This window comes from Pongo abelii, chromosome 11, assembly GCF_028885655.2.
Source record: "Pongo abelii isolate AG06213 chromosome 11, NHGRI_mPonAbe1-v2.0_pri, whole genome shotgun sequence".
Taxonomy (NCBI): domain Eukaryota; kingdom Metazoa; phylum Chordata; class Mammalia; order Primates; family Hominidae; genus Pongo; species Pongo abelii.
The window spans coordinates 141,608,687-141,636,353 of NC_071996.2; the positions used below are offsets into that span (position 1 = coordinate 141,608,687).

The 27,667-nt window shown below is 44.3% G+C and overlaps 1 protein-coding gene across 5 annotated transcripts in view; it reads left to right on the top strand.

The window, feature by feature from the left end:
• Positions 1-248: 248 nt before the first annotated feature.
• The window catches only part of SCLY (selenocysteine lyase), a 40,115-nt gene continuing 12,696 nt past the window's right edge, over positions 249-27,667 (top strand). For 3 of the 5 annotated variants that reach the window (XM_024243814.3, XM_054550065.1, XM_054550063.1), the window contains exons 1-7: positions 249-2,416; positions 5,671-5,783; positions 9,405-9,505; positions 10,650-10,830; positions 22,794-22,921; positions 23,130-23,294; positions 24,331-24,437. In XM_024243814.3, the coding sequence (XP_024099582.2) occupies positions 2,328-2,416; positions 5,671-5,783; positions 9,405-9,505; positions 10,650-10,830; positions 22,794-22,921; positions 23,130-23,294; positions 24,331-24,437 (884 nt within the window). In that variant the 5' untranslated portion in view covers positions 249-2,327. Of the gene's footprint in view, positions 2,417-5,670; positions 5,784-9,404; positions 9,506-10,649; positions 10,831-15,102; positions 15,168-22,793; positions 22,922-23,129; positions 23,295-24,330; positions 24,438-27,667 lie in introns of those variants that run through there. The other 2 variants (XM_054550064.2, XM_054550066.2) reach the window with 2 other exon arrangements.

The following is a 27,667-nucleotide window of genomic DNA, read 5'->3' on the forward strand; positions in this document are numbered from 1 at the left end:
ATGAATCGTCACCTTGTCCATTGTCCTTGGGCTCCTATCCTTACAGCCTTCCAAACAGATTTAGAGAATGAATTCTCCCCATGCCTATCAACTTCCCTAGCCACCTTTACTCTTAACTTCATCCCCTATCGTCTCCTCCAGGACTTTGGCTTCTCTTTCTTGCATGTCCTGTTAGCTACCTCCCTTTAGCCTATGAACATGTTCAGTTTCTATTTGCTCTTAATCTTCTTCTTTTTTTTTTTTGAGACGGAGTCTCACTCTGTCGCTCAGGCTGGAGTGCAGTGGCATGGTTTCAGCTTCACTGTGTAACCTCCACCTCCCGGGTTCAAGTGATTCTCTTGCCTCAGCCTCCCCAGTAGCTGGGATTACAAGCATGCACCACCACATTCGGCTAATTTTTGTATTTTTAGTAGAGACAGAGTTTTGCCATGTTGGCCAGGCTGGTCTCGAACCCCTGACCTTAGGTGATCCGCCCACCTCAGCCTTTCAAAGTGCTAGGATTACAGGCGTGAACCACCACGCCCAGCTTGCCTGTAATCTTGTACGCCTTTTTAATTCCTCCTTTCTCAACCATTTTAAGAGTTGACTGCATTCTTGTTTCATATCCCATCTTTGCATTCTAACTTCCATGCCTCTCCCACAACTGAGACTTCTCTCGCTAGTTTATCAGTGCCTCCTAATTGTTACGCACAGTATACTTCGGATGGCCTCTCAGCCACACTTTACACTATTATCTGTCTTCTTGGCTTTTTTGACATTCCTTCTCAATTCCCTTTCCTCCTCTTTTGACTGTTCTCATGCTCCTGTGCATCCATGTGCTTCTTATATGTTAGTGGGCCCTTTGCTATTGGCTGCATTTGGCGAGAAATGAGCTGCGTTTATAGGGAAGAATGAGAGAGAATGAGTCCAGAAATGTGCAGATTTGCTGTGCTGGAAAAGTCAAGTTATTCTGGACCCCAACAGGACATAAAATAGAGAAAGCCAATGAAATCCAATTAAAATTCAACCTCTTGGCAAAGCATGCTTGAAACCGAACTTTGGCTCCAGCCACTACTTGTGTGAACTTGGGCAAGATGCCTTTCTGTGTCTTGGATTCCTCATATATAAATACCTACCGGACTGGGTTAATCATCAAGATTAAATTAGTGAACACACGAAAAATACCTAGAACACTGCCTGGCATAGTTCAAGGCTCAATTAAAGTTAGACACTATTATGCCAAAAAAAAAAAAAAAAACAACCAAAAAGCAAAAAAACAAAAAAAGTGACGGTAGGATGGCTTCATGAGAGTTCAGGGATTTTTGCTCATTTTTACCACTTTCACAACTGACTTTTCTTAATGGTTAGCGGGACACCTGAATGGTGGATGTTTACACTTGTGACTGTCTCACATATCCAAAGCTCAACTGTCTCAAAATGTCCAAAGCTCAACCCATCATCTTTCCCTCTCCCGTGTTCCCTCTTACCTAGATAAAGGCACTAACATCTTCCCAGTCACTTGTCTAATAATCCTTGCTTCCTTCCTGTCCCTCATGCCCCAATTCCTATTTAACGGCCTAAACAGATCTTGAATTAATCTTTCCTGCGTTTCCACGCCCACTTAGAGTCCCTCATCTCTTGCCCTATTTTCTCAATGCCCTCCCATCCTCTACTGCAGATCCCCTCAAGTCCATCCTCGATGCGTGACTCTAACTTCACGCCATAGGGGACCTATGGAGCCGCTGCGACTAACGCAACAGCGGACCTGCTCATCACTGTCCAGGGCGGCCTGCGACAGACCCCCGGGGCCCTGGCCCTGCTGCCGCGGTCCCAGCACTTCCCCTCGAGGGTTCGCGGCGAACAAGGCCGCGCGGCCCCGGCTTTCCCGGAGCGCACGGTCCCGCGCTCATGCGGCTAGAGGGAGGCAGCCGCAGGACTGCCCAGCCGCCTCTGCTCCTCCGGTCCAGCTCAGGCCCCGCCTGCTCTTACGCCGACTAACCGGCCGCGGCCCGATGGCGGCCCTGCCCCAGACAGCCAAGGTCACGGGGCTCCCCCGGAAGTGAAAGTGCGGGGATCCGCGGGCCCAGGAAACGCCGCTCCCCGCACCCAGTTCCCGGGAAGCTCTTGTGACGCGCTAGGCCCCGCCCCCACCCGTCACCTGACCCCGCGCAGCCCCGCCTCCTCGCTGGGGGCTCGGCGGCCCTGTGAAGCGGGTGGATTGGCTGGGAGTGCTTCGCTCAGCCAATCCGGGCGCGCCCGGGCGTTGCGGCCCCGCCTCCTCTCCGGCGCTCGGGACTGGTAGCGCTCCGCGGGAAGGAGGCTGGAACCCCGGCAGCAGTGGCACGGGGATGGAGGCGGCAGTGGTGCCGGGGAGGGATGCGCGGGCACCCGCGGCGAGTCAGCCCAGCGGGTGCGGGAAATACAACTCGCCGGAGAGGTGCGTGCCTTCAGGGGAGGGCCGGGGGGCGGCCGGCGCCCGTCGCCGTTTGTCCCGCGCGGGAGGACGAAGGGGGCTGCCGGCCGGCCGCTCTCGCGTGGGGCGTCCCGCGTGGGGATGTCCACGAGGTCGGCCTAAGTCAGGGATGCGAGCTTCGAGGAGGAGCGGGTGCGAGCTGTGGCCCCGGAAGGGCCCACGGAGAGGTGACTTTGGGACCGAAACCCGAGTGACTTCTAGGGGTGAGGTTTGCAGGTTCTGGAGAAGCAGAGCCTGCCAGGAAGAGGGCACAGCAGATGCGAAGGGCAGGGGACTTGTCGGAGGTGACCCGGCAGAGCCCCTGAGCCCGGGAAGAACTTTGAGGTTCATTCGGAGCCTTATGGGGCCTGGGAGGTTGATCACGGGGCGATGCAATTTAAGTGTTTTGAAGGAGTCCTTCTGGCTGCTTTCTAGAAAGTAGGGGCGCGGGTAGGTGTGGGACGAGAGGAAGCCGGGAAGCCAGTTGAGGATCTTGTAACAACCTAGGAGGGAGATGTGTGCGCCCAGAAACGGGTGCGTTGGTAGGAAGCTGGTGCACTGGGGCAGGTGAAAGGGAATCAAGGGTTCTCCCAGGCTACTGGCCCAGCTGCAGGAAACGGGATGGCCACCGCTGAGAAGCGCGGAGACCTGGAGCACGTGGTGTCCACACTAGTTAAGTCCGAGAAGGGCAGGAGGCAGGGATATGAATTTTCCGGTTTGTGTGTCTTCTCTTTCCAGACCCCTCTTTTTCCTTTTTGTGAGCTCATTCGCTACCCATGCTTAGAATATGAGGGGTCCAGGCCTAAAGCACACACATTTGGCATTCTCCCTTGGTTGGAACAAAGTGAAGGGATCTGGGAAAATATCCCCTAGGGAATCAGTGGAGCGGGATTCCCAAGACTTTTTATTTTTTGGTTATGAAGCTAACAAAGTTGAGCCTGCTCATCCAATACTGATAGCATTTTAAGGAAGCAGCAAATAATGAAGCAAAGGAATGTGTAAAGTATTAATCTGAAATTCGAGCCATAGATTTGTTCAGCCCAGCAGCAGATTGAAGAGCTATAGTCGCTCAACAAACACTAGCTAGCCTAAGGTACTTTGGATGCTTATTTATAGGAAAGAAAAACAGATTTAAAGACACAAGCAAAGTCAAGCCGGGCTGGGGGATTCCTGGGACTATTAATACTAGTACCAGAGTGGTAAAGATTGGCGAGTCAAACTTGTCAAAGCCTTGTACCTACTGAGTGATTTTTTTTTTTTTAATTGAGATGGAGTCTCACTCTGTCACCTAGGCTGGAGTGCAGTGGTGCAGTCTCGGCTCACTGCAACATCCACTGCCCGGGTTCAAACGATTCTCCTGTCTCAGCCTCCCAAGTAGCTGGGATTACAGGCACGTGCCACCACGTCCAGCTAATTTTATTGTATTTTTAGTAGAGATGGGGTTTTGCCATGTTGGCCAGGCTGACCTTGAACTCCTGACCTCAGGTGATCTGCCCGCCTTGGCCTCCCAAAGTGCTGGGATTACAGGCGTGAGCCACAGGGCACAGCCTGTTGAGTGATTTTGAACAGAAAAGATGCTTCATTACAACTAATGCACATTCTGTCCACACTCAGTGGCTTAACAGCCATAGTTAGTCATTGTATCTGGGTTTTCATGTGGATTGGTGTAAGCACTGTTTATTTAAAAACTAGGTAAATTAATATCAGGCAGGACTACTACTACACATTTTTCTAAAGGCTTTCGAAGGTTTTGGGTATTAGTAAAAAGATATACCGATAAATTTTACTTAGTGAGGGATCTTTCAGGGAATTTGTACTTTCTGTGGCATTTATTTTGTCATCTTATAAAAATCAGGCCCCTGCTGTGTGGCAACCATGGGCTTCAGCATTGGTGACAGGGCAGTGAGAAAAACAGAGCCCCCATGCCCATGGAGCCATACTTCTGTCACTCTATTAAGGTAGACAGTAAGGGAACAAGTCTAGTATGTCAGATGATGATGCTGCCCAGAAAGGAAGGAGGGAAGGGGACCTGGAGGCTGGGGAGGGAGGGACATAGGTGGCTGCAGTTTCGTGGGTTTGTTTGTTTTTTTTTTTTTTGAGACAGAGTCTCACTGTGTTGCCCAGGCTAGAGTGCAGTGGCATGATCTCAGCTCACAGCAACCTCCGCCTCCTGGGTTCAAGCAGTTCTCCTGCCCCAGCCTCCCTAGTAGGGCTAATGTTTGTATTTTTAGTAGAGATGGAGTTTCACCATGTTGGCCAGGCTGGTCTCAAACTCCTAACCTCAAGTGATCCACCTGCCTTGACATCCCAAAGTGCTGGGATTATAGGCATGAGCCACCACACCCAGCCAGCTGTAGTTTTAAACAGAGCTGTGAGGCAGGGGGTCTCACAAGAGGACTAAGTTGGAACAAAGACCTGAAAAAGTAAGGTGGGGGCAAGGCATGTAGTCTTTCTGGGCAAAGAAACTGAAAGTGCAAGGTCTGGGGCCAAAGTTCACCTGCCCCGGGGAGAAGCCCAGGTCACCACGAGCCCCACAGGCCATCGCAAAAATGGGTGTGGGTAAATAAGGCGAACCTCTGATGAAGTTAAAACAGCAGACAGGAAAGTTCCCTTGGGAATGTGCAGCTGTTCCGCTCCTTCCATAAGGAAGAGGCCAGCGATCTGCCCTTTACAGCAGTCAGATGGGTAATCTGGGCCCAACAGACCATTAATCCTACCAAGGGGTAGAAAGAGTGTTTGTTGTTAGAGACTGGGTCTGGCTGTGTTGCCCAGGCTGGAGTGCATTGGCTATTCATAGGCACCATCATAGCTCACTGCAGCCTCAAACTTCTGGCCTCAAGAGGTCATTCCGCCTCAGCCTCCCCCGTGGCTGGGACTACAGGCACGATCCACTGCGCCTTGCTAGAAAGAAATTTTGAAAACCTAAATGAAAATCCAAGTCCTATCAATTATAAAAGAAATTGACAAAAACTAGATTATTAGAAATTATGCATATATTTTCCATAAGTAGAAATTATGCATATATTTTCCATAAGTAGAAATTATGCATACATTTTCCATAGGTAGTGCAGATCTGGAGATTCCCATGTGCAGCTTGTGGATGCCTGCAGTGCTTATGCAGAGGACTGCCATGCCCTTGACATTATTTGCTCCTGCCGATGGGATAGACACAGAGCAGCCGTATTTCCCATATGCCATCTCCTTTTCCTTAATGGGTGTCTTTGCTTTCTTTCCTTCAGGAAAGTTTATATGGACTATAATGCAACCACTCCCCTGGAGCCAGAAGTTATCCAGGCCATGACCGAGGCCATGTGGGAAGCCTGGGGAAATCCCAGCAGCCCGTATTCAGCAGGTAATTCTAGAAGATGCATGTGTTCACAGATGGGAGATAATGGGGATGGGGTGCTCTTAGAGAAATTGCACACCCACATGTGACGGCTTTGTTTTGAATAGGTTTCTGTTAGCTGCAAATCTTTAGCTGTAATTTTTGATAGTTTCTTTTCTGAGAAGTCCCCATTTGTAAGCTGAGCCTTGTCGATACTGTAATCTTTAACCTTTAATGTTTAATCTTTAACATGCTGTCCTGTCACCCTTTCCCAGATGAGAAGGGTGTCTATTGAGAGTTCCTTGAAGTAGCAGTCAGTACCTATGGAGCACTTCACAGATCTAGCTCAGTCAATCCTTACAGAATTTGCAAAATACGTCTTTTAGGTCATCAGGATAACATATAATCCTGGCCCTTTTTAAAGATGAAAATTACTTTTTCATTAATTACTTTAGTTATGAATATTCTTATTTGTTTCCAATTTATTCTTATTGTAAGGTAGAGCATTAAATTGGAGGTTTTGGAGAATAATTTGCTTCAAGTCAGTTCTATGACAGAGTTACATTCTGTTTTTCAGACAGATGAGCAAGCTAAAGTCTTACCTTTCTTATTTAATGTTTATTAGGGATAATTAAGATAAACTATGTTAACTGTGGATTATGATGAACTAAAATAACTTCAAACAGAATATTGCCAGGCCATATGATTTAGTAACACTTGTGTACAATTTACAAGTTTAATATGTTCTCATATCCATTTGCTTATTAAACATTTCACAGCAACTTAAAGCCCTTCAGCTCAGATACTAGTCATTCATTAACTTATTTGTTGGCTTATTTGTTGATCTATTCTGGCTAATCTTCTGCACATTGCCTTGTATCCAGTCTCTCCTTTAGTAAAATTGAAATTTCTGACGTATTAAACTTGAAAATATGGAGAATAATTAAATGCCGATGACAGGCATTGTCTCCTGAAAAAGTCTGGGAATCGCTCTCAGGGAGAAATCATGTTCTGGACCTGAATGAAGCCTGGCAGTGGCTTTTAGGTTTCCTTGGTAGCTTTTGTTTCCACAAATTAAGAACCATAAACTCAAAAGTGTTGCAGTTCACTTTCTGTTGCTACTCAGATAGAAATGCAAAAGAAAAAAAATCAATTTATAGAGTGGTTTAATTATTTTCACAATATTGTTATTTAAACATTCTTTAATAATATTTAAATATTATGATGATGATGATGATGATTATTATTATTATTATTTTGAGACTGAGTCTCGCTCTTACCCAGGCTGGAGTGCAGTGGTACAATCTCGGGTCGCTGCAACCTCCACCTCCCAGATTCAAGCGATTCTTCTGCCTCAGCCTCCCAAGTAACTGGGACTAGAGGCACGCGCCACCATGCCTGGTTAATTTTGTATTTTTAGTAGAGACGGGGTTTCACCATCTTGGCCAGGCTGGTCTTGAACTCCTGACCTTGTGATCCACCCACCTTGGCCTCCCAAAGTGCCGGGATTACAGGTGTGAGCCACCATGCCCGGCCTAAATATTATTGTCTAAAGTCTTTGAGGGAAATTTATTTTAAGGAAAATGTTGAGGATGTGGGGAAAGATTTTACATACCTAAGATATTTATCACAGTCTTGCTTATAATAGCAAAACAAACAAACAAAAACCCTGAAAATAAGCTCAGCATTCAAGAATTTTTATGAAAAATAAACTGTCTTCGGCAAAACAGAAGAAACCTAGTGAGCGTTGCACTGTTGTGCATGTGGAAGTCTCTTTACTGCCTGTTGCTGGAAGATAGCTGGTGCTCAGACCTCCCCCTCCAGCCCACTGCAGTCACTACATTATAGTAACGGAAGCCTCTGGAAGCTTCACCATATACCTGTGAGAAAAGGACCGTGAAAAAGGCAGTTCATCTCTTAGTATCATCATGAAAACAGTTTTGACTTTGTGGACCTCGTGAGAGGGCCTTGGGGTTTTGGAAACCGCTGATGTAAGCAGCACTGACTGAGCAGCAGCTGTGTACTCAGCACCCTGCTGGGGGAGGGATGAAGCACAGTGCCCAAAATGTATTTGAGTTTTCGAGGCATTACTTTGTCCACTATGTGGAGAAGGGACCCTGGTGGGGGCCTGCTAGGAGAACATCACAGCGGTGGCCTTGGCTTGGTTGGTGGCTGGGCGGTGGAGAGGCAGAGTCAGGTTTGGAACATCTTTTGAACACAGAGCCTACAGCATTTGCTGGTGGATTAATTGGCGGGGAATGAAAAGGGAAAGAGCCCACGCTTTTGCCCTGGGCTGCTGAGGGATGGAGTTGCCATTTCCTGAGTGTATTAGTCTGTTCTCATGCTGCTAATAAAGATGTACCTGAGACTGGGTAATTTATAAAGGAAAAAGGTTTAACTGACTCACAGTTTCCCATGGCTGGGGAGGCCTCACAATCACGGAGGAAGGCGAAAGAGGAGCAAAGTCACGTCTTACGTGGCAGCAGAGAAGAGTGTGTGTGCAGGGGAGCTCCCCTTTATAAAACCATCACATTTCATGAGACTGATTCACTATCACGACAATAGCGTGGGAAAGACCTGCCGCTGTGATTCAGTTACCTCCCACCGGGTCCCTCTGATGACGTGGGAATTATGGGAGCTACAATTCAAGATGAGATTTGGGTGGGGACACAGCCAAACCATTATCACTGAGAGAGGGAAGGCTGAGAGTGAGGGTGACAGTTTATTACGGTGACTTTTAGTGTCACCAAGAAAAATGATGGAGTTTTCCTAAACACCACTTAGATGTTTAGGAAACTACTACTAAATCTGACATCTATACAGTAACGTTAAGGAGCAGCAGAATTACTTTGCATATTTATTTTACCTCAGCTTTTTATATTTCTCTTTTTTATGATGTTTTGTAATAGTATATGTTTTAGTGGAGCCTGCTCAATTTTTTTTTTTTTTTTAAATAAGACTGAATGGTCAAAAAAGTTTGGGGACTCCTGGTGTGTACACTAAGAATGGTCACTGAAACTTTCAGAATTCCCATGCCAGAGCCTTTCTTTCTTTGCCCCATCAAGCGTGGTTGCTGTGTTTTCCTTCTAGCCAGTGAAACTGGGTGATGGCCGGATGCATAGCCCTGTTTGAAAGCAGGTGTGTCCCTGAGACAGTAACCTTTGTAGCCCAGGTACGCTGTGGGCGACATGCAAAATGAGATATGGCACTGGACTTCGTGTTGAGGTGTCATGAGTTCTGTTTTTGCTTATTTTTGTTGTTTGCAACTCATTTCATCCTTTCATTCTCCTCTCTTGATGAATGGGAAGCAAGGCAGATGGCCACAGCTTCCCTCCCTCTAGCATCCGGTAAGAAGAAAGCCACATCTTGGGGGATGTCCAGGTTCTTAGCCAGGCTCCCGTACTTGTTTCTGGGTCTCATGGAGTTAATAACTCTCAGTTTGGTCCCTGGTTCGTTTCTGTCTTGGCCGCCCCTTTGCCGGGTTGTGTCTAGGTTGTAGCATTTTGCTGTGCTCACATTAAGGGGCCAGGTTTTGTCTTAGAATGGCCCACGCAGACCTCTTATTCCTTTGTATTTGGTTGTCCTTTTAGATGCGTTGATTGAGCTTGGTGAAGCAATGTTAATGAATTTCCTTTTTGGTCCCTCAAGGAAGAAAGGCCAAGGATATTATAAATGCAGCTCGGGAAAGCCTCGCGAAGATGATAGGGGGGAAACCTCAAGATATAATCTTCACTTCCGGGGGTACTGAGGTAAAGCTTCTGAACACACTCACATTCTTTTAACTGTAAGTTATAATAAAATACACAGAAAGTGATTCCCTTTTGCTACATTTTCATTTAAAGAAAGAGTAGGCCAAGTGTGGTGGCTCATGCCTGTAATCCCAGTACTTTGGGAGGTCAAGGCAGGAGGGTTGGTTGAGCCCAGGAGTTTGAGACCTCCCTGAGCAACATAGGGAGAGTCCATCTCTACAAAGAAAAAAAAAATTAGCTGGGCGTGGTGGTGTACACCTGTAGTCCCAGCTACTAGGGAAGCTGAGGTGGCAGAATCATTTGAACCCAGGAATTCAAGGCTGCAGTGAGCTATGATCATGCTGTTGCACTCCATCCTGGGCAAGAGAGTGAGACCCTGTCTCAGAAACAAAGAAAGAGTAATGTGTGGTCTTGCTATATTGCATACTAGCTCGAGATAATTAGTATATATCCTTTAAGTAAATTCCAGGTAGCCAATAGGATTTTTGTAATGTAATATGTAAAGTAACCTGCTTTGCATTGTTATTTCCATAAAGGTTTCTCCGTCATTGTTGCCCTGGAATCATTCCTTTTCATCCCTAATTGGTAGATATTTAAGGACTTTCCAAGGTTTTGCTGTAACAGACAGTGCTGCACTTAATAAATATAAATAACCTTTATACACACTATTTTGTTTCACTGTGAATGTAGCTGTAGGAAAAAGTCCAAGAACTGGAATTGCTGGGCCACGGGGCTCATTTGGTAGATGTGATAAATGGCCCACAGTAGAGGTTGTGCCAATTTATATTCCCACCAATAGTGGGTGGCTGGACAAAATACTCTTTATGGCAGATTTATAAAATGTAAAAATTCATAATAGTCTATGCATATAACCAAACTGCACTTATACCAATACATTTATATAAATTCTTAAAAATTAATAATACTGCTTAACAATAAAACAGACATGATTGACTGGAAATGAATCTCATGTTTTTGAATGTTGGAAAACCCCAAATCTTTCAAAAGGTCCAACTCAGGAAGTTGAATTTCTTTGAAGCTTTTTTGATGTTAGCCACAAAAGAAATTAAGTAACAGAATTTGTTGCTCTGACCCTTACCTCAGCACAGTTTTTGTAAATGCTTTTTTTGCTGTGTCTCTGCAGTCAAATAATTTAGTAATCCATTCTGTGGTGAAACATTTCCACGCAAGCCAGCCCTCAGAGGCACACACAGGTGCGCACCACAGCCCAGTGAAGGGGGCCAAGCCCCATTTCATTACTTCCTCGGTGGAACACGACTCCATCCGGCTGCCCCTGGAGCACCTGGTGGAAGAACAAGTGGCAGGTGAGTGAGTGCAGGGTGGCCCCGGGACCAGCCTGCTGAGCTCCAGCTGCGAGGCGGGAAGTGGCCTGCGAGCAGAGCCCGGGATCCGCTGCGGAGATGTAGATTCAGTGTGCCACTCACTGTAACTCACTGGTCCTGATGGGGAGGCAGGCCCTGGCACCTTGGTGAATAGTTGCCCCTCACTGCACTGGGCTCCCTGGCTGCCCCTCTCGGTGCAGAGGCCAGTTGCCACAAGAGGGTCGGCAAGTGTGGCCAAACTTTCCCTTAGGAAAAACATTGAGAATGAATATGTAGAACTAGCCATTTGTATAACTGAGTGATATTTGAAACTTGCATACAATAAATATTTAAACTTTAAATAGTACGCCTGCAAATAGGCAAATGATGCTTGTCATTATTTGGTTTTCACCATAAAATCTCGGCTCCCACTCTCCTCTCACATGAAGGAAAAGGATGAAATAGACTTAAACTTCAGGTTTGAAGCCTGGAATAAGCGAGCTGCCGAACCTTATCTCAGCACCCATGACGCGAGGCCTCCTGCTGTGTGTGGAGAAGCGGAGTGAGGTGGTGCCCAGGTGCAGCAGCAGGCGCAGGGGCCCTCAGGGAGGAGGAGGCTCGCTGCAGCAGCAGTGGCCTTGTGGCTGTCACACAGCAGGGACAGAGCCACAGAGTCATAGGAAGTCCCAAAAGGGAGTGACATGTTCACCAGGTGTAGACCATTAACTTGTAAAAATGGGGCAGCCAATTAATCAACACTATCCTTGAAACAGATTTTCTTCTCAGCCTGAGTTTTCTTGTGTAATCTGTCTGGAAACCTGCAGGTGAATAAAAAGAAAATATTTTTATCTTAAAGATTAAGGTACTGTGGCCAAACTGCTTGGTTTGACTATGAAGCCTTTTTTGGAAAGAAAAAAATTTTTGGCTGGGCGCAGTGGCTCAAGCCTTGTAATCCTAGCACTTTGGGAGGCGGAGGCGGGTGGATCACTTGAGGTCAGGAGTTCGAGACCAGCCTGGCCAACATGGTGAAACCCCATATCTACTAAAAATACAAAAATTAGCCAGACATGGTGGTACGTGCCTGTAGTTCCAGCTTCTGGGGAGGTTGAGGCAGGAGAATCACTTGGACCCTGGAGATGGAGATTGCAGTGAGCCAAGATCCATTGTACTCCAGCCTGAGAGACAGCAAGACTCCATCTCAGGGGGAAAAAAAAATTTATAACATTCTCTCTGTGGTCTTACTTGAATGCTTGCCCATAGGTAAACATATTCACGTGAAGGATTTAGATCCCAAGATTTAATTTTTTACCACTTAAAAAAATCTAATTTTCTTATTTAAGTACTGTTAGTTTTTGGTACCTTTTTTTTTTTCTTTGAGATGGAGTCTTACTCTGTTGCCCAGGCTGGTGTACAGTGGTGTAATCTCAGTTCACTGCAGCCCCTGCCTCCTGGGTTCAAGCAATTCTCCTGCTTCAGCCTCCTGAGTAGCTGGGATTACAGGCACACGCCACCATGCCCGGCTAATTTTTATATTTTTAATAGAGATGGGGTTTCACCATGTTGACCAGGCTGGTCTTGAACTCCTGACCTCAGGTAATCTGCCTGCCTTGGCCTCCCAAAGTGCTGGGATTACAGGTGTGAGCCACCTGAGCCCGGCCAGAGCCCAGCCTCTGGTACCTTTTTTTCCCTATCTTACCAATACAGAGAAGGGCAACTTAGTATACATTATTATTAGTTACTGTTATAATTAATTAACCTTTTGTTTAAAATTGTACAATTTAAAAAATGTATAGACATGCACGTGATGGAAATAGTTAAAATATTATAGAAAAGTATAAAGTAAAAAGTCTGCCAGGGTGTGGTGGCTCACGCCTGTCATCCCAGCACTTTGGGAGGCCGAGGCGGACAGATCACTTGAGGTCAGGAATTTGAGACCAGCCTGGCCAACATAGCAACCCCGTCTCTACTAAAAATACAAAAAAAATTTAGCCGGGCGTGGTGGTGGGCACCTATAATCCCAGCTACTCGGGAGGCTAAGGAGGAGAATCACTTGAACCTGAGAGGGGGAGGTTGCAGTGAGCCAAAATCGCACCACTGCACTCCAGCCTGGGCGACAGAGTGAGACACTATCTCCAAAACAAAAAAACAGAAGTCATTCTCCTGCTGCCCCTAAACCTCTGCAGCAGCAACCACTGTTACAGTTTGCCTTGAGTTTTTCTTGTGGATATTATCATTTTAACCACTTCCAGTTTAAGCTAAATAACTTAAAAACCTAACCCCCAGTTCTTGGTTTATCAACACAAGCATCCTCAATGTAAAAATGAGGGCTTGGACCTTCATAAGCCTTCCTCACGCTCCCTCTGTCTCCAGACATCCCAGTGGATTTCTTGTATATCGGCTTTAATGAGCTATCATTCATCCACTGAAAGTGTACAGTTCAGCAGTTTTTAGTGTGCTCACCAAGTTGTGCAGCCATCACCACTGTCAGTTATAGAAAATTCTCACCAGCCCCAAAAGAAACCTTGTACCAGTTAACTGTAAATCTTCATTTCCCTCAACCCTAGGCTACCACTCATCTACTTTCTGTCTTTACAGATTTCCATATTCTAGACTCCCTTATGAATGGAATCTTATAATGTGCTCTTTTTGACGGGCTTCTTCCATTTAACATAATGTTTTCAAGGTTCACCCATGTTGTAACATGTATTTAATTCATTTTTTACAGATGAACAACATTTCATTGTCTATCTGTACCACATTTTATTTGTCTGTCAGTTGATAGACATTTAGATTGTTTCCATTTGTTGGCTGTTATGACTAATGTGACATTTGTGCATATGTTTTAGTGTATTGGTATGTTTTTATTTCTTTTGGGTTTATACTTGAGTGGGATTGCTGGGTCATGTGGTAACTATCTGACAACTGTTAGGTAACTCTGTTTAACCTTAAGCTTTGTTTTCCAAAGTAGCCGCACCACTTAGTACTCCTATTTGCAGTGTCATAGGGTTCCAGTTCCTCTATGTCTTTGCTGACATTTGGTATCTGTCTTTTTGATTATTGCCAGCCTAGTAGGTGTAAAGTGGTATCTCATTTTGGTTTTGATTTACAATTCCCTGATGGCCAGTAGTGTTGAGCATCTTTCATGTACTCATTGGCCATTTGTATATATCTTCTTTGGAAAAATGTCTATTAAAGTCCTTGCTTCTATTTTAATTGGATGACTTGTCTTTTTATTGAGTTGTAAGAGTTCTTTATATATGCTTAATACAAGTCCCTTGTCAGATAGATGATTTGTAAATATTTTCTCTCATTCTGTGGGTTTGCTCTCGCTCTCATGGTATCCTTTGAAGAACAGAAGCTTTTCATTTTGATGAAGTCTACTTTTGTTGTTGTTGTTGTTCCTTGTGTCATATCTAAGAAGATTTTGTCCTGCCCAAGGTCATGAAAATGTACTCATATTTTCTTCTAAGAGTTTTATAGTTTTAACTCTTACATTTAAATCTGTGGTACATTTTGAGTTAATTTTGTGTGTGGTGTGAGGGAGGAGTCCAAATTTACTTTTTTTGCATGTGGACATCCAGTTGTTCCAGCACATTTGTTGAAAAGACTCTTCTTCCATGGATGGTCTTGGCACCCTTATTGAAAATCAGTTGACCATAGTATGTGAGGGTTTATTTCTTGACTGTCAACTCTATTCCATTTACCTATATTTCTGTTCTTAGATTGGTACCAAACTGTTATGATTACTGTTGTTTGTAGTAAGTTTTGAAATAGGAAAGTAGGAGTTCTCCAAATTTGTTATTTTTTAATATTGTTTTGGCTATTCTGCATCTGTTGAAATCTCAAAAGAATTTTAGGATCAGCTTGTTAATTTCTGCAAAAAAAATCCAGCTAGGAGTTGATAGGGATTGAATTGAATCTGTAGATGAATTTGGTCAGTATTGCTACCATAACAATATTGTTTTCCAATCCGTGAACATGTGATGTCTTTATAGTTACTTTAATTTCTTCCAGCAATTTTTGCAGTTTTCAGGATTAAGTTTTTGCACTTTTGTTAAATTTATCCTTAAGTGTTTTATTCTCTTGATACTATTGTAGATGGAATTGTTTTCTTATTTCATTTTTGGATTGTTCATTGCTAATGTATGTAAATGTAGTTGACCCTTGAACATCATGGGTTTGAACTCTGTGGGTCTACTTATATGTGGATTTTCTCCTATCTCCACTGTCTCTATGTCATCAAGATCAACCCCTCTTCTTCCTCCTCCTCCTCAGCCTACTCAGTGTGAAGATGATGAAGATGAAGACCTTTATGATGATCTGCTTCCACTTAATTAATAGTAAATATATTTTTTATTCCTTATGATTTTCTTAGTATTTTTTCTCTAGCTTACTTTATTGTGAGAATATAGCATATAATGTGTAATATACAAAATATGTGTTAATCAACTGCTTACGTTATCAGTAAGGCTTCTAGTCAACAGTAGGTTATTTGTTGGTTAGGTTTGCGGGGAGCTGGCTGGGTGTGGTGTCTCACATCTGTAATCCCAGCACTTTGGGAGGCCAAGGGGGGATGGATCACTTGAGGTCAGGAGTTCGAGACCAGCTTGACCAACATGGCAAAACTCTATCTCTACTAAATATACAAAATTAGCCGGGAGTGGTGGCACATACCTGTAATCCCAGCTACTTGGGAGGCTGAGGCAGGAGAATCACTTGAACCCAGAAGGTGGAGGCTGTAGTGAACTGAGATGGTGCCACCACACTCCAGCCTGGGCAACAGAGCAAGACTCCATCTCAAAAAAAAAAAAAAGTTTTGGGGGAGTCAAAAGTTAGACACACATTTTCGACTACATGAGGGGTCCACATCCCTAACCCTCACATTGTTCAAGGATCAACTGTACAGTTGATTTTGTATGTTACTCTTGGGTTCTGCAACTTTGCTGAATTTATTAGTTTTAATTGTTAGTTTAGTTTAGTTTAGTTTTGTTTTTGTGAGGCAGTTTCGCTCTTGTTGCCCAGGCTGGAGTGCAATGGAGTGATCTTGGCTCACTGCAACCTCTGCCTCCTGGGTTCAAGTGATTCTCCTGCCTCAGCCTCCCAAGTAGCTGGGATTATAGGCATGTGCCACCATGCCCGGCTAATTTTGTATTTTTAGTAGAGGTGGGGTTTCACCATGTTGGTCAGGCTGGTCTTGAACTCCTGACCTCAGGTGATCCCCCTGACTTTGGCCTCTCAAAGTGCTGGGGTTACAGGCGTGAGCCACCATGCACGGCCTAATTGTTAGTTTCAGTTGGTTCTTTAATGGATTCCTTAGGATTTTCTGTATAGAGGGTCATATCATCTACAATTAGAGATAGTTTTACTTCTTGTTGTCCAACTTGTATTTCTTTAATTTTATTTTCTTGTCTAATTGCCTTGGCTAGGACCTCTTGTACAATGTTGAGTAGAAGTGGCCAAGGTGGATATCCTTATCTTGCTGGTGATTGTAAGGGAAGGTATTCATTCTTTCATAATTTCATGTAATGTTAGCTGTGGGTTTTTTGTAGATGGCCTTTATCAGGGTGAGGAAGTTCCCTTCTGTGCTTGGTTTGTTGGGTGTTTTTATCATGAAAGGGGTGTTGGATTTTGTTAAATGCTTTTTCTTCATTTATTGAGATGATCATGTGGGTTTTTGTTCTTTATTCTGTTTGTAATGTTGTATTACCTTAACTAATTTTTGAATGTTAAACCATTTAATCCTTTTCATATGTTTTTAGATTTGGTTCACTAGTATTTTGCTGAAGATTTTTCTGTGAATATTCATAAGAGGTATTAGTCTGTAGTTTTCTCGTGGTGTCTTTGTCTAGCTTAGTGTCAGGGTAAAATTTGCTCCATATAAATCATGGGAAGTGTTCCCTCCTCTTCTGTTTTTTGGAAGGGTTTATGAAGATTTGGTTTTAATTCATCTTTAAATATTTGATAGAGTTTGCCAATGACAACATCTGGGCCTGGGCTTCTCTCTGTGGAGAATTTTTAAGTTACTGATTCAGTCTCTTTACTTTTTATGGGACTGTTCAGGCTTTATCTCTTTTGAGTCATTTTCAGTTGTTCGTGTCCTTCTAGGAATTTGTGCATTTCATTTGTTATCTAATTTTATTGGCATACCATTGTTTATAGTAGTCTCTGGTAATCCTTTTTTATTTCTGTAAGATTTATATATCCCTTTCATTCATGATTTTAGTAATTTTATTTTTTTCTTTCTTGATCAATTTAGCTAAAGATTTATCTTTTTAAAAACTCTTTTTAAAGAACTAACTTTTAATTTTCCTGTGTTATTTTTGTAGTCTCTATTTTATTAACTTCTACACTAATCTTTATTAACCCATTTATGCCAGAGGTTGCAAGTTTTTTTGTGTGAAAAATCAGACCTTGGCAATAACCTTGAGCAGTAGGATATAAATAACTCCCACAAGCTTAGCGTTCCAATAATGGAACACTAGGCATAAATGGGTTCTTTCTTCCTTCTTGTTTTAGGTTTGGTTTGTTCCTTTTTTTTACATTGTCTTAAGGTGGAAGATTAGTTATGATTTGTATTTTTTTTTTTTTTGAGACAGAGTCTTATTGCCCAGGCTGAAGTGCAGTGACACAATCTCAGCTTACTGCAACCTCCACCTCCCAGATTTTAGCAGTTCTTGTGCCTCGGCCTCCCAAGTCACTGGGATTACAGACATGCACCACCACATCTGGCTAATTTTTGTATTTATAGTAGAGACAGGGTTTTGCCATGTTGGCTGGGCTTGTCTCGAACTCCTGACCTCAAGTGACCCACCCACCTTGGCTTCCCAAAGTGCTGGGATTACAGGTGTGAGCCACCATGCCCAGACATTTTTTCTTTTTTAATGTACACATTTAAAGATATAAATTTCCCTCTAAGCACTGCTTTAACTACATTCCACATGTTTTAGTACGTTGTGTCTTCGTTTTCATTCATCTCAAAGTATTTTCTAGTCTCCCTTGTGGTTTTTTTTCTATGACCCATTAGATATTTAAGAGTGTATTGTTTAATTTCCATATGTTTTTTAATTTCTAAGATTTCTTTCTGCTAGTGATTTCTAATTTTCTTCCATAAGAGCTAGAAAATACTTTGATTTAAATTCTTTAATTTTTTTTATTTTGTGGCCTAGCCATATAGTCTATCCTAGAGTATATGTCAAGTGCACTGGAGGATAATGTATATTCTGCTGTTGTTGGGTGGAGTGTCTCGTAGATGTCTGTTAGGTCTACTTAATTTGTAGTGTTATTCAAGTCTTCTGTTCCCTTGTTAAAATTCTGCATAGTTGTTGTATCCATTATTGAAAATGTGATTTTGAATGATCCCACTATTATTAATCAGTGGTCTGATTAATAGTTGATCACACTATTAATCAGTTTCTCCCTTGAAACCTGTCAGTTTTTGCTTCGTGTATTTTGGTGCTCTGTTGTTAGGTGCATATACATTTATATTTGTTATATATTATGGATGAACTGGTTCTTTTATCATTATAAAACGTCCATCTTTATCGCTGGTAACTTTTTAAGTCCCTTTTATTTTATGTAAGTATAGTCATTCCAACTGTCTTATGGTTGCTGCTAGCATAAATATCTTTTTCCATTCTTTTACTTTTAATCCATTTATGTCTTTAAATCTGACATGTTGTAATACACTGTAAGAGACATATTGTGGCTATGAGATTAATGATAGCCATAAGGCCCATGCAAACATCTTGCAGGGCTGACACTATGTGTCAATTAGCAGTATGACGCAACATGGTCTAGGGATTTCCAACCCTGGCTTGGTAATTTCCAGGAGGTAAGACCACCTCAGCATAGATGGAACTCTCATAAAGCATAAATACAAAGCTTACCCTTACCAAAATAGCTTAACTCCCTTATGGAAGAAAAACCTCGTAACTGACCTGGACTAAATACAAGATAAGAAAGGGGAAGAATCCCCAAAAATCTGAGAATGTTCTCTGGACAGAGACTTTCCCAGCCAGGCAGTCATCTGATACCTGAATGTATCTGACCCTTGCCACCTGCCTGCTCCTGCTAGCTATCTTGTAAGAGCACTGCCAGAATAAACTGCCTGAACATCACACAGCATTGAAGACTTATCTTTGATGTGAATAATACGAAAAGGGAAAAGTCACCTTTGGGGAAGGTTAACTAGGCCCACCCCAAGATCCCTGAACAGGACGCATGGGTCTCCTGTGGATTTTCTTTTTTTTTTTTTAGACAGAGTCTCGCTCTGTTGCCCAGGCTGTAGAGTGCAGTGGCACGATCTTGGCTCTCTGCCACCTACACCTCCCAGGTTCAAGCCATTCTCCTGCCTCAGCCTCCCGAGTAGCTGGGACTACAGGCACCCGCCACCGTGGCTGGCTAATTTTTGTATTTTTAGTAGAGACAGGGTTTCACCAAGTTGGCCAGGCTGACCTTGAACTCCTAATCTCAGGTGATCATCCACCTTGGCCTCCCAAAGTGCTGGGATTACAGGCGTGAGCCACTGCACCCGGCCAGTTCTTTTTAAATCTAGTCTGACAGCCTCTGCCTTTTTATTAGATTGTTTAATCATTCACTCTTAATGTTACTATTGACATAGTTGGAGTACCACCTATATTTTCATTTTTTGTTTTCTGGATGTCTAATATATTTTTTGTTCTCTTTTCCCCCTTTACTGTTTTCTTTTGCATTAACGAATATTTTCTAGTTTAACATCAAAATTCTTTAGTGCTTTTTTCACTTTTAAATTAGTTATTTTCTTAGTGGTTATCAAGGGCTTACTATATATGTATAAACTTACCAGTATTTACTTCAGATTTTTACTAATTTAATTCCAGTAAGATGTAGAAATGTTACTCCTATACAGTTCTGTTCCTTCTTTTCTGTGCTTTTATTGTTATGGGTATTACATCTATATATGTTACAAACTCAACAGTGCATTGTTACAAATATCTTTTTTTTTTTTTTTTTTTTTTTTGGAGACAGAGTCTTGCTCTGTCACCCAAGCTGGAGTGCAGTGGTGCAATCTTGGCTCACTGCAACCTCCACCTCACAGGTTCAAGTGATTCTCACACCTCAGCCTCTCAAGCAGCTGAGATTACAGGCATGTGCGATCAGGCCCATCTCATTTTTGTATTTTTAGTAGAAATGGGGTTTCTCCATGTTGGCCAGGCTGATCTTGAACTCCTGGCCTCAAGTGGTCTGCCACCTTGGCCTCCCAAAATGCTGGGATTACAGGCATGAGCCACTGCACCCAGCCACAAATATTATTTTAGTTAATTTCCTGTCTTTTCTTTCTTTCTTTCTTTCTTTTTTTTTTTTTTTTTTTTTTTTTTTGAGACAAGATTCCACCCTGTCACCCAGGCTGGAGTTTGGTGTCATGATCACAACTCACTACAGCCTCAACCTCCCAGGCTCAAGTGATCCTTCCACCTCAGCTGCCCTAGTAGCTGGGACTACAGGCATATCCCATCACACCTGGCTAATTTTTTATTTTTTGTGCAGATAAGGTGCCCTTATGTTGCCCAGGCTGGTCTTGAACTCCTGGGCTCAAGTGATCCTCCTGCCTTGGCCTCCCGAAGTGCTTACAGGCATGAGCCACTGCACCTGGCCAATTTCATGTCTTTTAAGGAAGCTAAGGGAAGAAAGAGCAAGTATAGGTTTATAGATTTTGTTTGAGTAACCTTCTTAGTTGCCTTTTCACATTATCTTCATTTGTTCCATGGATCTGAATTATCATCTGGTGTCCTTTCCTTAATAGACAGTTCTGCTCCCTTCCACCTCCTTTGTGCTATTATCATGAAATATTGTGTGTTATAGCCCTACAAAATAATTATTTACATGTTATACAGTTGCTTTTAAATCAGTTAAGAGAAGCAATATACAGTTACACTGCCCTTTTTTTCCTTTATGTTTTTGAGACGGAATCTCTTTTGCTGATTTCGCGATACTTTCTGTGTCTTTGGCTTTCAACATTTTCATTATCATGTGTCTGGGAGTGAATGTCTTTGTGTTTTATCCTACCTGGAATTCATTGAGCTTCTTGGGTATGTAGATTAATGTTTTCCATCACATTTGAGACGTTTTCAGCCATTATTTTTCAGAGACCTTTTCTGCCACTTTCTCTTGCTCCTGCCCTTCTGCTACTCCTGTTTTCCATATTTGGTGCCTTATGGTGTCCCACATTTCTCTGAGGCTCTGTTTATCTTTCTCATGTTTTTCCTCTCTTATATTTGGATTTCATAATCTCTGTAAATCTACCTTCATGTTGACTAAATGTATTTTCTGCCAGTTCCAGTATACTCTGGAGCCCCTCCAGTGAATTCTTCATATCGGTTGTACTTTCCAACTCCGGGATTTCCTTTTGGTTCTTTTTCATAATTTCTCTCTCGTTTATCTTGAGGACTCTCTATTTGATGAGCCATTGTCATCATACTTTTCTTTATCTCTTTAAGTACAGTCGCAGGCAGTTTTTATTGCTTGTCTTTTTTCCTGCTTTTCCACACACTGAAGATACCAGTTAGAATTTTTTTAATTTTCCTGTTCCTGGGATTGCTTCTGTGTGATCTAGAATCAGTCATTTACCTGTTCATCCTGGTTTTTCCTCAGGCTTGGGAATCCTGGATTGTTCCTGTGGATGGATGAAGCATTTCATTGTTTGATGTAGGGCCTAGGGAGGGCTCATCTCCAATTCTCAATGCGTTTCCCCAGGAGGTGTCTCCCAGGAAGGGAGGGCCCACGGTGGGCTCTGCATTAGGTGGTGGCAGCAGAGCCCAGCAAGCCGCGTGGACCCCGCCCACTTTTCTCTGTGACTTCCCTGGACAGAGCTGCCTTTGCTTTGCTCCTCTGAGTCCCCTAGCAGATGCCTCAAGCTCCTCCCCCTTTTCTAGATCCTTCCCCCTTCCTGTGAGCCTGCCTTGTGCCTCTCTGGGCCTGTGGTGCTGTCTCAGCCTGAGGCCAGTGCCTCTGCCGCTGACTTGGTGTACGGGAGCAGGGAGTGCTCGGACATTGGGACGCTGTCCTCTGCCGGCCTCAGTAGCTGGCCCTTGCCCTGCGCTTCCCGCTGTCCACCCTGAACTTGGGCGGCCACTGGATCCTTTCAGATTGGCCTTTAAGTGTTCTTTTCCCTGTTAATCTAATGCCATCGTCTTGCTACATTTTAGGGACTCCTCAAAATTCCTAGTCCACATACCCCACCCCACCCCTTTTTATTTGAGACAGTGTGTTACTGTGTCAGCCAGGCTGGAGTGCAGTGGTCTGATCTCCCTATGTTGCCAGGCTGGTCTTGAACCCCTGGGCTCAAGCAGTCCACCCACCTCGGCCTCCCAAAGTGAGCCACTGCGCCTGGCCAGATACCCTTTGTTGGTGTTGTTTTGATTTGATTCTTATTCGGAGAAGTAGCTGTTTTCTCTTTCATTTCAGTAGGATCCTGAGTGGGCAGTGGATACATTTGTTTTTCACCATTTTAAACTCAAAGGACTAAAGCTAAACAATGTAGTCTCCTCTGCTCATTTTCCATCTGCAGTAGTGAGACTCTCAGTGCCTGGGGCAGCCAGTGCCTGGCGCGTAGGAGCGGCTTCATCAGCACTGGCTTGGTGCCGAATGCGTGGCAGTGAAGTGCTGTGCGGCTAGGACCCTCCCCAAAAGCAAGAGCCTGCATCCCTGTTTCCGCTTCGCCTTCTGTCTCCGTAGAAGCAGAAAGGCACATAGGTTCCACGACACTGATTCACTCACTGCAGCCACGTTAAAGACGCGTTCACACTGAAGCACCTGACAGTGACGCTGGGCCAGTGATGATGGGTGGCTTATATTCTTCTTTATAGTCTTCTGAACTTGGACAACAGTTTACTTTTATAGTTGTAGAAAACTGTTAAGCTCTGTTGGAATGCAGTTTTGAGAGGAATCAATTTGTGCAGCTCAGTTCAGTACTCATGTTTGTTTCCCAGCGGTCACCTTTGTCCCGGTGTCCAAGGTGAGCGGGCAGGCAGAGGTGGACGACATCCTCGCGGCAGTCCGCCCAACCACATGCCTCGTGACCATCATGCTGGCCAACAATGAGACTGGCGTTGTCATGGTGAGTCGGCCTTTGTTTCTCTTTAAGGAGAGCTCATGGGGAAGAACAGCGGCTTAGACTCATGGCGTTTCAGGTTTCCCAGCTCTGGCCTCTCCCGTTTCTCTGTTCACTTTGATGATGTTTGGCCTGTGCTCACTACTCCTGATTTCTGTCATTCAGTTTTCATCAGATCGGAGCAACATACTCAACTGTTTCCTTTCCCCGTCAGCCTGTCCCTGAAATCAGCCAGCGCATTAAAGCCCTGAACCAGGAACGGGTGGCAGCTGGGCTGCCTCCCATCCTCGTGCACACGGATGCTGCACAGGCCTTGGGGAAGCAGCGCGTGGATGTGGAGGACCTGGGCGTGGACTTCCTTACAATCGTGGGGCACAAGGTACGTCTGCAGAGGCTTCCTCCCTCTGTGGGCAGAGCCTGCTGCGCAGGTGGCTGTTTACTCCTCGGTCCGTAAGCCTCACTGCCCACCATGAACCAGGCCTTGGGGGCACTGCGAGGAGCAACATGGGATCCCTGTCCTCAGGAGCTTTAAGAGGGGAGCCCCACATGGCCAGCATGCCAGGACGAATGCCATGGCAGGGATGATGGGGGTGCCCAGCCCACATGGGGCAGGGTGGGGGCAGTAGACCAAGCTAGGGGAGGAGACATCAAGATCTCAGGGAGAGTAAGGCAGGGGGTTCGGCCAGGCAGTGAGTGTCTCTGCAGCGGACAGAGCATATGCAGAGGGTGTGGGGTGGAAGATGTGGGGACAGGAAATTATTGCTTTCTCTAATGTGATTTCAGATGCGGCTCCTCAGCAAAAACTTTGCAGCTATCTTTAAGGTGGGAGTATGGGGAAAATAGTTAACAGTGAAGACCCTTCTGAAAATTTTGCACATCTTTCTGGCAGCTTACCAGGGCCTGAGCTATTTTTAGTACTCAATTTTGAAGCACAGTCCTCAGCTGGTTTCCAAAGGAGTATCTGTGCTGGCCTGACACTGGCACTCCAGAGTTCTGCATTGTGTCAGCTGGAAACATGGAATCATTTGCAGGAAAAGCCCTGGCCAACCGCTGGTTCCAACCCCTCTCTATTTATGCGTTCTCTTTCTTTTTTTTTTTTTTTAAACCTGTGATTCGTATGACTTGAGATCCTTTTACAAATTGTATCACATGATGTGCAGGGGAGAGCTGCCTGCCACAGAGCTGGGCACGAGAGTCTAGCACCTGCGCTGCCTCCTAGGTTGGGGTTCCACCCTGCCCCGAAGGCTTTTGTGACTCTGCGTGTCAAAAGGGGTGGCACTCAGAGGCGCCACAAGGAAGCAGCAGGACTGTGCATTGCAGAGCATTTCTCCTGTGTGCCCCTAAGCACGTAGCATGTATACAGAGTAGGTCCTTGGAAAGTTCTTGTTGAATAAATGACCAACTTTTCCTTCCAGTTTTATGGTCCCAGGATTGGCGCACTTTATGTACGAGGACTTGGTGAATTTACCCCTCTCTACCCTATGCTATTTGGAGGTGGACAAGAATGGAATTTCAGGCCAGGGTAAGGCAGAAAGTTAACAAAGTCTCTGACCTACTGACCGTGTCATTTGTAGAGCAGTGACATTGTAAAGAAACATGGCGCCGTTTCTTGGTCTCATGGAGGCTCTGTAGCATGTCCACACTGCTGCTCTGTCAGAACTGGCTCCACTGATTGATTTTACACTGAGGGCTCACAGGACCTGCAGTCTCTTTGGGAATGATTGAAAGCAATGAAGGAAATCTCTGTTTCTTTTAACTGCTCCAACGCATCCAATTCCCCTTGTAATTTTGGCCCAGACCACTGAAGAGATAACTGTTGGACCCTTCATGGCTGAGGCCTGCTGCTGTTTTAACTTCGGGGATCAGCAGGACCACACAGAAAAACTGGTCTCCTTTCTGATAGCTCCCGTGTCCCCTCTGTGTACAGTGACGTGTTAACTGGGAAATTAGTTGTTGCCCCCACCACACCTTTTGTTAGAAACTACTTAACAAGAGAGAGAAACAGAAACAGCGTGGTGGTGAGTTCCCCGGGTTTTCTTTTCACCTTGTGTATCCCACACTTAGTGCTGAAGAAGCCAGCAAACCTGATACGCCAGTAAGGGCAGACACAAAAATGCCCCAACCAAAGCCTGTCCTCTCTAGCCAGTGGACCAGGAAAGGAATGGCCTAGCAAGACAGAAAACTTTGAGACAACACCTGCTTTACTCCAGCCAGATGCTGCGGGGGAAATTGTGCTGCCACGCCTATCCACGCCTGCAAAGATGGAGTGGAAAACCCAGACTTCCACCAATACAGGCTGTAACAAGGCATCCCACACCCCCTGCCAGGTGTGTCAAGAAGGCCAGGTAGAGAACCAGGACTTAGGCACCCCCACCATGGTGTCAGTAGAGACCATATCTCGGGATCTTGGACCCACACCTGTCAGTCACAGGGAGCGTCCTCCCATTGGGTGTCAACATCAGCCAAGTAAAAAATATAGACGTTGGCCAGGCACAGGCTCCTGCCTGTAATCCCAGCACTCTGGGAGGCCGAGGTGGGCAGATCACTTGGGGTCAGGAGTTTGAGAGCAGCCTGGCCAAGATGGTGAAACCTTGTCTCTACTAAAAATATAAAAATTAGCCAGGTGTGGTGCCACACGCCTGTAATCCCAGCTACTCGGGAAGCTGAGGCAGGAGAATTGCTTGAACCCGGGAGGCTGAGGTTGCAGTGAGCCGAGATGGCAACACTGCACTTCAGTCTAGGTGACAGAACGAGACTTTGTCTCAAAAAAAAAAAAAAAAAAGAAAGAAAGTCAGGCACGGTGGCTCACTCCTGTAATCCCAGCACTTTGGGAGGCCGAGGCAGGCGGATCACAAGGTCAGGAGATTGAGACCATCCTGGCTAATATGGTGAAACCCCATCTCTACTAAAAGTACGAAAAATTAGCCAGGTGTTGTGGTGTGTTCCTGTAATCCCAGCTACTCGGGAGGCTGAGGCAAGAGAATCACTTGAACCCAGGAGGCAGAAGTTGCACTGAGTTGAGAGCGCCCCACTGCATTCCAGCCTGGGTGACAGAGAGAGACTCCATCTCAAAAGAAAAAAAAGAAACCTAGACTTCTACTTCTACTTCCACTTGGCAGTAATGAGTGGCATACCCCTTCTCCTGCCAGCATAACGTCAGAAAATGGCAGCCCAAACAGGAAGGTTGAATAAGATCCAGATTCTCATAAAGTAAGGCAAAAATGTCCAGGTTTCACGTGAAAATCATTCATCATACCAAGAACTAGAAAGATTTCAAATTGAATGAACAATAATAATCAATATACGCCTGCACTAAGATGATGATGTTAAAATTATCTAACAAATATTTTACAGCAGACACAGTAAAAACGCTTCAATGAGAAATTGTGAACACACTTGAAACAAGTGAAACAAAGTGTCAGCAAAGAGAAGGACAACATAAAAGAAGAACCAAATGGAAATTGGAAATTGTAGAACTAAGAACAGCAGCAGCCAAAATATAAAGCTCAGTGGATGGGCTTAATAGAAAAATAAGAGGACAGAGAAATCTATGAGCTGAAAGACAGAACAATAGAAATCCAGACCACAGAGAAGAAATAGAGTGGGTCTTCGGCCGGGTGCTGTGGCTCACACCTGTAATCCCAGCACTTTGGGAGGCTGAGGTGAGCGGATCACAAGGTCAGGAGATCGAGACCATCCTGGCTAACACAGTGAAACCCCATCTCTACTGAAAAAAAAAATACAAAAAATTAGCCAGGCTTGGTGGCACACGCCTATAGTTCCAGCTACCTGGGAGGCTAAGGCAGGAGAATCCCTTGAACCTAGGAGGCAGAGGTTACAGTGAGCCGAGATCATGCCACTCCAGCCTGGTCAACAGAGCAGAACTCTGTCTCAGAAAAATAAAAAGAATGGGGTTTAAAATAGAGCTTCAGGGGCCTATGAGATGATAACAAATGATATAACATTCGTTTCATTGAAATCCCTGCAACAGAGAAAGATAACAGCCTGAAAAAGTACTTGAAGAAATAATGGCTAAAAAATTTCCTGAATTTGGCAAGAGACATAAACATACAGAATCAAGAAACTGAGCAAACCCCAAATAGCATAAACCCAAAGAAATCTATGCCAGAGACATATGATTAGACTTCTAAAAATGAAAGACAGAATTCTCAAAAGCAGTCAGAGAAAGATGATACTTCACCAGTAAGGGAAAAAGAATTTGGATGACAGTGAATTTCTCATCAGAAACCAAAAAGACCAGAAGAAAGGGACGCAATTGTTTTTCTTCAAGTGCTCAAAGAAAACCGTCAAGCTAGAATCCTGTACCCAGTGAATATATCTTTCAGGAATGAAGAAGTAATCAAAACATTCTCAGATGAAGGAAAACTAAGAATTTATCACCAAATACAATAGGCTTTCCTTCTTTAGAGTTTTCTGAATTACGTTTGATAGCAGAAGCAAAAATCATAGCAATATCTGATGTGGTTCAAAATGTACATAAAGGACATATTTAAGATAATTATAGAAAGGTAAAGGTAAAGGAACATAAAAGGAGATGAGGTCTGTGCTTCACTGGAACTGGCAAAGGGACAACACAGGCTGACACGGTGGCTCACACCTATAATCCCCCTGCTTTGGGAGGCCAAGGCAGGAGGATTGCTTGAGGACAGGAGTTCAGGACCAGTCTGGGCAATATAGCAAGATCTCATCTCTAAAAAAATTTTTTTAATTAGCCGACATGGCAGTGTGTGC